Genomic DNA, 13,967 nt, shown 5'->3' with positions numbered 1-13,967 from the left:
CATAGAGTGCCTGCATTTTACTGCAGCATACACACTCACCGTCAAACACATGTGTGCATGTACAGTATGCACACATAGACATGCAGCTGATTGATTTGTGTCCAAACTTGTAAACGAAGATCATCTCAATACAAAAACAATGCTGATATATATTCATTTACTATTCATAAGCAAGCAAAGCTGAGGGATGTTGAATTCATCAATGGGGGGGGACACACTTCATGCATCATTGAGAGCTCTCTCTCTCTCCCACGCTTGTTTAACTAGACTCAGGAGAAGAATGCACAACGTAGAAGGACAGATGGATGCAGAAGAGAGAGACAGCTGACAAAGGGATGTACAATATTGAAGAGAGGGCAGTTACAGAGAGAAGTTGGATTAAGAAAGAAGGTGTTTAGATGGTGAAGAGAGACAGAGAAAGAAAGAGGTAGAGACTCACAGAGGCTTATGTAACCAGTGATTTACAGCTCGCATTGGAAGCAGCTCTGAAAATAGACAGGGAGGAGAACAGAAGTAAAGGAACACTCGGAGCTATTCCCATGCCGCATAAATGTTTGATCACATGGAGGGAAAAGAGATGAAGAGGCAGGGAGAGAGAAAGAGAAGAGGAGAGAAAGAAGAGGCAAATATGAAGTGAGAAAAGAGGTATGATGAGAGTAAATGTAGAGGAGGACGAATGGTAACACTTTGTGACATGACGAAAGTCGAGCACCGGGTGCATGTTCTTAAATGTATCGTCTGTGTCATATATGATACATCCAAAAATTAAAACATTTCCTTCATGAGCAAGGCAGATTGGGATTCCTTCACAAATAGAACAGGACAGGATAACTCAAAAGGCCTGAGGACAATTAATATTTCAAAGTTCACCTAATTAAGACATTTTTCTAGGTCTCCTGAATGAGCTTGGATTTCATTCCCCCTCTTAACTTTTTACATAACTGGCATTTGGTTATGTAATTTCCTTCCAAACGGCTGGCAGTGGTGCTAGTACTGGCGAGGTAGGGTGCGAACTGTCACAGCAGGCGGAAGCATGAAATGTTCTTTTTGTGAGATGATCCCAGAAGCTGAGAGGCACGGTGGATTAAGGCTTTAGTTAGGAGAAGTGAAGAATGGAATGAGGGTGCTAAAAACAATTAGAAGAACTCCTGAGGGTGTGTGTAAACTACTTTACCTGACTGTTGTGATCCACCTTTTCTATGTTACTGTCCAGTTTTATCACTGTAGCTGTGTGTAATTACATTAATACTCCATTTAAACAGTGTCCCTTGTGTCTTTCCCTTGTGCCTTTTTGTCAGTACTTTGCAATGAATACAATATACTGTAGTATTGATAAACTGGGGGCATATTGGTGTTTGACTACTTTATATACGGTAGGGTATTTGAATATATAGTTAATAACTAATATATCATCTTTTATGACTTTATCGGATGTAGTAAATGTAAAATCTAACCTTGTATCCCAAATTATTACATTAATACAAAGTGGATTTTGCAGAGCTTTTACATTAAAAGTGTTTGGTGCCAATGCAGTAAGTGTTGTGCCCTTTATGTAGGTGGGCAGAAAGCATGGATGTGCTTACAACTGTTATACTGTTTCCATCCTGTCACACAGACCAACAATTAATGTTTTAATTAATGGCAATAGGGTTGGTAAAATCGTAATCTTTAAAGTGACTGAACACAGCTTTAAGAAAAATATGGAATAAAAGTAAAAAGTCACAAAGAAATAACATTTTAATACAGGTAAGTACAGTGCTTGCGTAAATGTACCTTATTACTCTATCTCTTACATTGTAACTTTCCTTCTCTATCTCCAGCATACAACGTCGACTGTCCTTGCAGCTGCCCATCCTGCACCATGCCTACTTACCTTCCATAGGAGGGGTTGATGCCAGCTGCACCAGCCCCAACGGCAGCCCTGGTTCCAGCCCACGGCACAGACACATGCCCCCCTCTTACCGGGTAATGGTCTCTGGCCTGTGAGCTTCATTCACTCCCCCACCTGGCTCTTTGCAGAGGAGACATATATGGTTATTTTTTTCTACAACAAATAGACTGATATCATCAGCGTATGTGCATATTTTGTCTCGGAACAAGGAAGATCGGGGGAGAAGAGAGGGAGGGGGGGGGGGCGAGCTTCACTCTTCGTACCTCTTCACCCCCGCCTCTCTTGAGAACTGAAACCCTCAGTCAGGAAGGGGTGGGAGGAGACAGAGTGGGCACTGGATGACCCTTGCAATCTCCCATGATTCACAGCAATTACCCCTTGTTCATCTGCTCCCCTTGCCTAGGCATATACACGTATGCAGAGTCAAACAAACACAAACATACACACATATGCACAGACACACTGACAGCCCAATAGCAGAACAGCAGTGGACCAGCCCTGACCTGAGGTGCAGCCTTATCTGCTTCAGAGGGGATTGTCTGTTTCTGTTCCTTATCTGTTGTATGTATGTGCTTGCGGTTATATGTGAGCTTGTCATCTAACTTGAGTATTTCACTGCTTCAGTGACTGGATACCGGTGTGGAGACGTGGAATTTACAAAACCCAACAAAGGAAATCATTCAATTTACTCCCCATTCCCTTCCCATTCTTGTGGAGACATGTAAATATTATCATTTCTGACTTTGATGTACTGTAAGCTTTGTATATGCTGTGAATGGACAATTAAAGGGGTTCTGCGTGTGGACCTTGTAACAGAGGCAGGTAATCATGACACGACAACCTACAAAGAATTAGGCATACGTTTGAAAGAGATGTGAATTGGTTTGTGTAGCTGTTGATAAATTAGCTTATGGGCAGCAAAGTAAGATACATCAAAGCTTGTGAGTCACAGAACATGAAGAGGCACCAGGGGCTTGTTCCTCTAACTTGGTGGAAGACGCACATGGCTCTTTTTTTCCACTTTGCTAAATTTGCACCACTGGTTACGACAGAGATTTCACATCAGAATTTGCAAAGGCCTTTCATATTTTACAACTTGCTTAATATGTCCTCAGAAAGCATGTTATACAGAATAGTGATACTACGCCTTTTAACAGGTCTCCAAGGCTGCATATGTTTAAAAAAATAAGAAAATAGAGCTGAAAGGCACCACAAGAGTGTTCCACACTTGTTATTTGTGTGTGTGTGCTATATGCCAAGAAATGCACACATTCAGATGTACACTTAAAACGCAAGAGAGCACCTTATGAACTCAGGTGCTTTTCAGACAAGGCGTTAGTGACGGGCCTGGTCATATTGATCCTCACAGAGTGGTCTCCATAGACTGTTAAGATGTCCATCTGATCTAACCCTCACAGCTAACCAGCACAGACACGGGCAATGGGGTTCATGTCAATGCGAAAAGGGCACAATGACTTCTTCTGAAGAAATAGCACTCAACAAGTGATGCTGGAAAGGATGTAGGTCTACCAGTTCCACAACTAGTTTGGATTAAATGGTTGACCTGAATTTCCACGAGTGGTAGTAAAGACAAAGAACACACGGGAGCCACGTGTAATAAGCCCCAACCGGCTGTAGCTTTTGAGTTTTGAGTTCCAAGACGGTGATGACACCACAGCTGGTCACAGTGATAGAGCATAAAGCACAGACACAGGGCTTTCTGTCGTATTGAGTGTCAAGAAAAATCACTTCACACTTCACACTTAGCAACAGTGAACATACCTCAGTTGCTATGGAAATGTAATTCAGTGCCCTTGAACTGCGCCCAAGAAGGCTGCACTGAGCAAAACGTCATCGACACTAGTGTCGTCTTTTTCTTTTTCTTTTTTGTAAAACTGTCCTCATGCAGCAGAAAAGCAAACAGGGCCTACGGACAAGAAAAAGGACTTTTTATGGAGTGTGAGAAGGCTTGTTCTTAGCATATGTTTCACCATTGGTGTCTTGGTTTTTAGTTTTTAAGGCGTTTGTTGAACGCTATGCCTGTTGTCTTATATTGTAGCCTGCAGGACCCACAGTACATAAATAGAGGGAAATTGGCGCTGACCCAGCAAACTACAACATTGGCCACACATCTGTAAATTGTACGTGTCATAGATTTTTATTTCAATTCAATGCCTCAATGCATGGGACAGTGTCGGAGAAAGTTGGCGAAAGCTCCACTTCAGCTGGAGTGGATTCCCTCTGCAAGTTGATGTCTGATCATAAACACTGTCTTTAGTTGTAAGGCCAGTCAAGGATACAGAGTTGGAGTGGGAGACAAGCTAGCAGAGATCCACCTGCTATCGGATATATCAGGGTGACTTCCCGTGAGAGCTCCTCCCCTTCCAGCCCCTGCTGAGCACCGGAGCAGGGAAACCCCGAGCACAGACCTCCAAGGAGTCACGTCTTCTCCCGCACCTTTGCCAACCAGAGAATCACGGTCACTTGACAAGTGAGTGAGAGACATTGTCAGAGGGTTGGTTCTTCCTTCAGGAGGAGAAAAAACCAACTGCACATTTTATATATTACATTATATGTGATTGTGTACAATTTGCTGATACCCCGATGATGGTGTCCATGTATGGAATATTTGGTATTTGGCTTTCTCAAGACGGCATGAAATGAAATGTATAATTCACAGAGTTATCTCTGTTTTTGCAACTGTCGTGACAAATCCACTCTGTTGTTTCATCCTCTCACCTACAATTTGTTTTTTTTGGTACGTTTCGTTACAAAACATGGGATTTAAGTTCTTTTAACCTGTTGATCAGCTCACACATGTCAATGCCAAGATTCTCAGTGGACAAACTCAACATCATCATATCGACTATGCTACTGGTTTAGCAGTTATTCACTGAGGGCAATAAAGTGAAAGTAGTAGCAAACGATCAATCCTAATAACCCACTCCTGGCATTTACCAAATTACAAAATGACGTTTTTTAGTCCATCTAAAATGCCAAATGCAGATCATCAGGTATTGTTCTGTTTGTTAGTTTTTTAATGTGCCCTGATTTGTTTTCTTCTTCTTTTATTGAGATTCATTTCAATCTTTTTTTCAACATGGATGAAAAATTGTTCAAATGCAATCGTGATAGGTCAAGGGCTCATAAGTTCCTGTAATAAATCATGTTGATGGTTTGTATTTGCCACAGGTCTTTTCAGAACAAAGTGACATATACGTATATAATTATATCTTTGTATGTGTCATCATCAGGGTTTCTGGAGAACACGAAACATACATGTCCAAAAATATAACAATATGACGTATATATTTAGTGGAAGAACACACAGGTCCATACTGTTACTGTTTTGTCAGGTTAATATGTGGTATCACATGGAGTTAAGTTCAATTAAGAGTTTAAAACGAAAAACAAAACCTACGGTAAATGCAAGAGGGGCAATAACTTGTTTTCTTATTACAGAAAGAATAGAGAACTATATATATGTATATGTGAAAAGATATTTACGTACATTCTCATTTTTACATAGGAAATATTTCACGAATACGCTACAAGGATACTTGGAAGTCGTTTTTTTTAATTTACAGTATCTGTAACTATGTTATGTACAGATGAGGTATAGATATGAAAAAGTTGTATAAAATAAGTATCACACTTGGAACACCTAAACATTTTCTTTTGGAGCCATTAGTTGTTATGGGGGGGGGGGGATCTGAGTAACATTCTTCTTTTATTGTCTGAATGTTATGGACAGCCTTTACTTTTCACATCATCGTTAAATAAAGTGAGACTGAAAATAATCTTTGATGTTTTAGAATCATTCCTGTGGTTCTTTGCATTCATAATGTTGATTTAAAGGCAGTCCATCGATGAAGAAATAAGTGCACATAGCCAACATGTGTTGCCTTTACAGGTTCCTTGAGGGGGAATTAGTCAAATGTTGCTCTTTAGTATCCAGAGGCAACATTAAGGAACAGGTACGTCTACAAAAGTGTACTCTTTATTCTCCCCTCCACGTGGGATTGAAGCCACTCCTGCTTATATAGTTAGTAAAGCACACAACCTCCCGATATAATTGCATCTGTATGTTTTCGGTTTATTTGTTGAACTGACCAAATTCCTTTGCCAAGACGTACAAATTGATAAAAGTATGGGTGAACATTTGTGAAAGGTCAGCCAACCAAATCAGCAAGTTGCTTTTTTGTCAAGTTGCCTATGACAAACAACACACTTATCTTAGCAGTAGTTGTTGTACCTGTCCAACATACTATGGTACTCTGTGTGAGTATTTCACGTTTTTCACAGTTTGAAGCTCCGAAACTTGAGAACTGAAAATCTTTGACTTTTAAATAATAAATAATAAAGCAGGCTTTTAACATTGTTATATATTAATGACTTGGTTTAGTTATAGTCTAGTGGTTTTGCTTTTAGATCAATACCGGCAGCTGATTCAATTTAAAATCACCAGAATGACACCACATTTTGTTCCTCTATAGTTTTTCTTGGTTAGACCAACTTCACTTAAATATTACTTTTCTCATGTCGCAATTCTTCACACTCCCGCTCAGATCATCTCGGCAGCGCAGACGCTGGCCCTCCACCCGTCCAGTAAGATCGCTAAGGAGAACCTGGAGGTGTTCTGCGAGGCGTGGGAATCGCAGCTCTGTGACATGGCCCTGCTGCTGAGAGAGATCAACGACGTCTTTGAAGGCAGGCGAGGTGCGTTTTTGTTCAGTTAATGGATGCCTGTGTACATTTAAGTGTGTCAGCGTATACATGAGGATCAGAGAGTCTTTCAGGAAGCGAATACGGGCCAAATGTGCTGTCAATGGCATTTTAGCCTGAAACAATGCAATTCTGTGATAAAACCTTGGTGGATCATTTTGTCCCTGAACATTTCAATAGCCTTATGGAAAGTTAAACTTAAAGCAAAGCAAGCCGCGTATGCGAGCACATATCTTTAAAACATTTATTATCATAGACTGTGGAAAGCATTCGTCAATGCCATGCATTCATTCCTCCTCTGTACTCTCTCTATTCATTATTGTGCCAGCTACCTGCGTCCAAATCACCAACGACCTCTCTTACAAATCAGGTCGTATCCTCACTGACAGGCCGGTGTGTTTATTTGCATCTACTCTACTATGTGTCCCCGTAAACTCAGATCTATGTTTGTATCGACCCTGTATTTTCACGCACCGTAATCCTGGGAAATCTCAAAGACAGGAGGAAGATGTTTTGGCATATTTCCAAGACGTGGTTGCCCTTAAGAATGTGACTTTCTCATAAAACACTGGAAATATTTTTGAAGTGCAGCTCAGCAGGATGAAAGGATCACATCCATCAAACATTTGTATTCCTGTGAAGCCAAAATGTTAAAGGGCTGCATTGACAGCGTAAACTCGTAAACTCCCCTCGTGAACGTCGGTTTATCGTCCCTGTAGTCGATTGAAATGAACCATGCTGCTCGTGTTTATGATGAAAGATAAAGATGTGTCAAGGGTGGACAGTGATAAAAGCAAAACACTTTCAGTACTATAATTACTGAATAACCAGTATTGCCACCCTGATGGTCTGTGTCGATATTTACTCATTCAAAGAGAAATAACATGTGATTATTTGATGTTTTTTTTTTTTTACTTGACAGAGAAAAGACCTTATTTGTCACTTCCCAGAGCCGGGGTGAGTATCTCACACATCCATCCTGGTGAATATTCCAATGATCCGATGGTTTGTAATCCCCTGATTAATGCCTCTCTTCTCTCACAGAAACACTCGGCTAACTTGAAGACTGCCAAGGCTGTCAAGTTGGATGCAGAGGTAACATACATCATAAACTCCTCTGCATTTCAGCACAATACATCATGACACGTCCTGTACCCTGCTCTGACAGCCGTATATTCATCTCCAGGAAACTTTGTGTCACTCGCTTGAAAAATTGATGGTGTTCGTATGCTAATAGGCTGCAATTTTGCCGGGTCGGCAGTTTCTCACATGCTGTACCACCACAGGAAGCGGGATTCTGCTGATTATCGAACTTATTACAGTGTTAACAAATGAAAATAACCCTGTTTTGCTAATATACAATTCTAAAAGTGACAGCCATCATATTTCACACTTTTCCACATGGAATTACTTTGTGTGTGCGTGCAGGAGCAAACAAGCATGGCCAAGCTGGGTCTAGAGCTCCGTCTGCTGTCGTCAGACGTGGACACAGAGGTGGAGAAATGGGAGGAGCAGGAACACGACATCGTCCGGCAGAGCCAGAGCCTGGCCAGTATGGCCTACAACATGTATTTGTTCACCAGGTGACCAAACAGCACCACACACCTCACAGACACGCACAAGCTCATTGTTGTAAAGCCTCTTAAGCATCCACATGAATCTCTTTAGAGGCTTACTGTTAATAAGATTCTCGAGCCCCCAGCTATCGATATTTACCAGGCATAGTTAGAAGCGCGTAGAGTTGATGTGACTATGACTCATTCTGACACGGGAAGAAATGGTCGCGATTCATCTAAGTCACAGTTTTTGTTGATTGCTGAGGATGTATTTTGTCCTCATCTTCCTCTCCTCATTTTCTGTGTTTCCCATATTGATTCCCCAGAGGGGAGGGGCTGCTGAAAACAACACTAGATCTTTTTCATCAAGCTGAGGTATGTGCGTGCATATCTGCTAATCTCTCCTTCTCTCCACCTTCCAGTTATTTTTTTTCCCCTCCCGTTTTGTGGAAGTTGCAAATGAATGCAACTGTTGTTCATTAAAGCAAAGACATACTGTGGCCGGCAGATCAATAGATTAGTAAATGCCAGCATACCTTCATTCACCTCCCTCTCGCATCTGATAGGCCATGACTAGTAGGACTTATCATTATGATGGAAATATAGTGCTGTGTGTTCATGATAACAAACAAGGTTGAATGGAGGAGTGTATCTATTGAATTGGGATCATTGCCAATAATGTGCAGTAATTTGTAGAATCAGGGCCCAAAATGTCAGCCAGGATTTATTCCATTTGGGGCGAGCGGGGGAGATAAGAGAGGAAGAGGGACGAGATGGGAAAGAGACGGGAAGGCCTGTTGATAAGAAGAGCCAAGAAAAAGTAAAATCTCATATTTACCGTCTGTGCTTTATTTAGTTTAGTTTTTTTTTTTTTTTTACAATCAAACGCTCCTTCCTGGTGGAAGTTAAAGGTATTATAGTTTCACCTGTATTTGTATATGTTTTCTTTATTTTTGTTCTTTCTCTGACTCTTAAGGTTCTCTCTGAAGAGGGGCTCCAGCTGTGCTCATCTTTCCGCACTTTTTCCACTCAGGTATATATTATCAATGCAATAAATATCACACACACACACACACACACACACACACACACACACACACACACACACACACACACACACACACACACACACACACACAGTTTATGGCTGAATGCCAAATCACGACGAGCTCACACAAAACCATTTGCAAATGTTTTTGCACTTTAAGCCCTCTAGAAAAAGAAACAATCTAATATGTGTTATATAAAAAACAGATATTTTTTAGCATAAGTATCAATAAAATGAGTGAATAAAATATTTATTTTAATATATATAGTTTTGTACACAGTGTGTTCTTGCTTCACTGCTGGAATCTGACAATAGTATAGTGATATGAAGCTATAAACTTCAGTATACAAGTAAGTATCAGAATAAAAATAAAGCCAAAGAGAAAAGAAAACTCTTTATTTTCTCTTGCAAAGAGTGAGCTTCTAACTCATCTGTACACACACACACACACACACACACACACACTCACACACACACACACACACACACACACACACACACACACACACACTGGCACCTGTGCCCTCACCCACGTTACGCCTCTCAAGCACATACACACACCCGTATCACCCATTCTGGCGTGCCACGGTGCCAGGTCTGCCTTATAAATCACACGGCGAGAGCAGGAAATTAAGGCTGTCACACACTTTCACCGTCCTCTTTTCCTCTCTGAGTTGAGATCCAACAAATAAACGTAGCCTCGGTGCCTTCCATCCTCTTGCCCTCCACCAACTTCTTTCCCAGGTCCTCCAAGTGTAATCAAATGGCTGTTTTTGACAGCCATTAACGACTGCCATTTATCACTGCTGCGTATGTAGGGTGTGCATGTTTGTGCATGTGTAGAGGGGATGGGGGAGGGTGGGGGAGTTGACGGGAACCGCCGAGGACTAATTCATAATCAGGAGGCCCAGCTTTTCAACTTGCCTCATGCTTTCTGATTAATTACATCAAACACACTGGTGCTGATCAAGTCCCTCTGTCTCACCCTCCACTCCCATGTGCCGTTATTTGACACACACTTGTAGCACACCTGCATTTCCCTCATTGAAATTATGAGGCTATTTATGCAAATTAGCTTCAGCATTTGTAATTAAGGTTTAAGAGGTTTTACTTACTTTGGTCAGTCATGAATAGTGCTATGCTGGATTAAAGAGCACGTGCTTGTAGGTCGCCGGTGGCATGTAAGTGAAGTAGATTGATTGGCCCCCATGACTGAGATCGAGGGATTAACCCAGCTGGATAACAGATTTAAGGAGTAGATCATGACCTAGCTGTTGCTGATGGATTACATAAACACTACATTTTAATTTATTTCACCCTCCTTTTTGGCTTTTTTTGTGACGTTAGGTTTGTGTTTGAACAAAAGCAGTTCAGTACGTCTGTCAATGTCTACCAAATCTCCCCGGAGGAACCGTGACAAACCATCTCTCCCATCCTGAAAGACATCTCTTCTGTCTGTCTCTCTCTCTCTCTCTCTCTCTCTCTCTCTCTCTCTCTCTCCTCTCTCTCTCTCTCTCTCTCTCTCTCTCTCTCTCTCTCTCTCTCTCTCTCTCTCTCTGTTCCAGCTGGTTGATGAGGAAAAGTCTGTGGTGATGACAGAGATAGAGAAACTGGTGGCATTGTGCCAACAGCTGCAGATGGGGGGAAAAACTCCTGTACAGGGCAAGACTGCCACCTTCCAGAAGGTACTCATACTGCGCATGTGTGTCTCTATCTTTTCTTGTTTGTGTGTGCACCTTTTTTATAAAGAATTAATCAATGACTTGTTTTTGCTCTGTGTCTGTTTTGTCTGTTGTTTTTAGTAAACCTCAAATAAGTAGCAAAGAGGATTGTAGTTTTTTTTCTTTAATGGATAATAAGGATTAAAGAATCATCAACACTACATCCCCAACAACAGACGGGCATCATTGAAGCCCTGAGCACACAATAGAGCATGACTAACTGCATTACTTCATTACTGGCTGTGGCATAATATTTGAGTGATCTGCGAGTAACACCATTATTGAACACAGGGCTCTAGATTAATGAGTGTCTGTGAGAAATTAATGAGCATCTTGGGCAGGGATGAGCCACCTCAGGTCACCTTGTAATAAAGGCGAAGGTTGGTTCAAAAGGACGGGATGAAGAATAGCGTGTCCCCTGCTGATTAATGAGCATCTCTTTGATATGTATTGGCTCCCATCTCTCTGTCTCTTCATCCTAATGGTCACATCATCCTTCGTCACTAATGTGTGTCTGTGTTAGGGGTCGGGGGAGCACTGATCAGGAAATGTTAAAGTTCTATGCTGATGTGTGTGTATGGTTGCTAAGCTGCTTAAACTAGTTCTTTTTCATTGTATTTATTTGCCTCTAGGTGGACTCATCCATTCAGACAACCAGAGGTGTCTTGGCCGTGGTCCTTTTCCTCCTCCCATTCTGCAACAAGCTCAACAGAAAGGTGATTAAACAGGACTCCTGACTGAATGACTGGCACTTGTAGTAGCTCAAACCTTTGGCCACTTAGGGGCAGTGGAAACAAGCTGTGAGCATAACATGGACATATACATATTCATTAGTAGCTTTTAAAGGTTATATACGGCCTTCAGAGCAGCAAACAACTTTGCTATGTAAAGATATCGTTTAGTAATGTCGTCCTGAGCAGAGAATGAAGTCACACCCTCTGTGTGTGTTGTAATGCAAAGCTTCTCTGTAGTTAGTTTACGAAGCAGCACATGCATGTCAGTGCCCCACTGCCTAGCTAATGGTCGTCCCTCTGCAGTGCGCTCATACGGTAGTTAAAGCTGAAAATGGCGTCCCGACAGACAGCGTTGTCCCAGTAGAGTAACGCACATCTTCCGCTTCCCCTCAGGCTTAAACTGTTAGCTCTGTTTTAGCACCGTTAGCCGTGTGAAGGCAATCCCTCAAGTATAGATATGCACTGAATTCCGTATAGAGAACCTTTAAGTATACTTATTTTAATAGCTATAAGTGTCTGCATCTATATAGTTTTAGTTTTTTTATTTGTACATATATAAAACAGCATAAAATCCTACAAGGGAAATGTTACAGGAGAGGTCAAAACCTTCAAAAGATTGCAAGTTCTTTATTTCTTCAAGTCATTTCCTCTCCATGCTGTGTCCATTTGCAGTACAAGTCAGAAAGGAGTAGCCTGGGTTCCCCGCAGGACTGGAGAGAGAGGCAGGATGCGTCCTCTCCTGTCAAAGAAGAGGGGGCTCTCAACAGCAAGAACAGCAACGGCTTTGGTGTCAAATCCTTGGAGCAGCATATGGCCGGTCTCAACCTCCTAGAGACCAAATAATCCAGGAAACAGTCACCTCCTTTGTCCACTATTCTCCCTTGGAGCAGCACATAGCCAACGTCACCTTTCTGGAGAACATGTAATCCAGAAAATTCCAGATATCCCCCTCATCGTCATCCACCCACCAGAGAGTGGGGCTAGAGCAGTGTGGTGAAGGTGGTTGCCTCGGGTCAGTCAGAGTTTGTATTTGCTGTCTGAATGATGAAGCTGAAGGCAGATACAAGCTCGCTGTGCCCAGGGGCAGTTTTTAACCCAGGGTGACTTGTTACCTGAAGATCCACCCCAGTCTACAAGATGGAGACAATTTGCTATGACTTTGCCATCTGCTGCAAACCTCCTTAAAGAGAGAAGGGCCGGAGTCTCTTTTTATCACTTCTCAGTATATATTGAGTTGATGAACTGATCCAAAATCAGGAAAGAACTCCTCTTAATGCTCAGCCATACATCTGTCTTCACTATGTGCCTCTGTGTGACAAGCCTGATTGCTTTGTGGTGTATTGTAAATGTGTTGCACATGTTAGTCAAATGGGGGGGGTAAAAAAAATGCAGTGCAACAGCTGAAACCCCCACCATGCATGATGCTGTTATCACCAAACCCTTGTGTTTGAGTCTCTTATGGTCAACGTGTCATAGGTTTGTAATGTTAACACTTGTTGTGTAATATTAGATATTGTGATACATTTGTCTTTGATCACTGGTATTCTAGTCATCACACTTGGATAAATAAGTATTTTAAAAGTCAACCACATCATATGATTGATGGCTTCTTTCCATACAGTTTGCCATGGAATATTAGCCATGTGCCATGTTAGTAACAAAATCACAATTTAATGCCAAATATGATTGTCTTCATAAAGACGCTGTGATCTTCAGCTTGCTACTAGTGTGAAATATAAAGCTCTTACACCTCCAGTGTTCATCACTGGAGACTTATTTTTATTGGGTTCTGGCTTCTCCAAATGTCAGATGATGAAGATAAAGTTCATCACTAAGAGGCTTTTGAGACATCAGGACCTTACTTTATACTGTCCTGTTATTAAATCATATTGTGTGTATAGTTATACTCAGACATTTTATTTCTCACTAAAGAAATTAAAGATAATTTTTAACTGGCACCTGTGTCAAATGGAGCCTTGAAGTGTACTTGTTATGAAGACTATCATTGTGAAGCTGCCTTGTAGGCCAATATGTATTAAATGGTAATTGGTATGTATATGGTACTTGAAGTATAGATATAGATATATACATGTATGTATATTTATATATATATATATATACACACAGTATGTATCCTAAGTTAATGACTTTGGTACTAGGTGATGGTATGGTAATAGCTGAGATGAATAACATACATTAAGCTTTAGAAATGCTTTGTACAGTGAGAGCAGCTAAGGATGCTGGGTATTGTAGAGGCACTACAGATGTGAAGAAATCATAGATCTAGTTTTG

General features: G+C 41.3%; 2 protein-coding genes across 2 annotated transcripts in view; both read left to right on the top strand.

Annotated features, from left to right (window-relative positions):
• gabbr2 (gamma-aminobutyric acid (GABA) B receptor, 2) overlaps positions 1-5,685 on the top strand; it is a 163,603-nt gene extending 157,918 nt beyond the window's left edge. The window contains exon 19 of the mRNA XM_029442908.1: positions 1,821-5,685. Coding sequence (XP_029298768.1) covers positions 1,821-1,986 — 166 coding nt within the window. The 3' untranslated portion in view covers positions 1,987-5,685. The remainder of the gene's footprint in view (positions 1-1,820) is intronic.
• Positions 5,686-5,787: 102 nt separating this feature from the next.
• Positions 5,788-13,893, top strand: ctnnal1 (catenin (cadherin-associated protein), alpha-like 1). Its single transcript, XM_029443699.1, has 10 exons — positions 5,788-5,868; positions 6,460-6,610; positions 7,539-7,573; positions 7,661-7,711; positions 8,045-8,199; positions 8,499-8,547; positions 9,149-9,205; positions 10,786-10,905; positions 11,574-11,657; positions 12,348-13,893. The coding sequence occupies exons 1-10, from the start codon at positions 5,788-5,790 to the stop codon at positions 12,516-12,518; spliced, it is 954 nt and encodes a 317-aa protein (XP_029299559.1). The 3' UTR covers positions 12,519-13,893.
• Positions 13,894-13,967: the final 74 nt, after the last annotated feature.

Source organism: Cottoperca gobio, chromosome 11 (genome assembly GCF_900634415.1).
Source record: "Cottoperca gobio chromosome 11, fCotGob3.1, whole genome shotgun sequence".
Classification (NCBI taxonomy): domain Eukaryota; kingdom Metazoa; phylum Chordata; class Actinopteri; order Perciformes; family Bovichtidae; genus Cottoperca; species Cottoperca gobio.
Note: the sequence above shows the minus strand (reverse complement) of the source record. Positions and strands in the feature narration are given on the sequence as shown.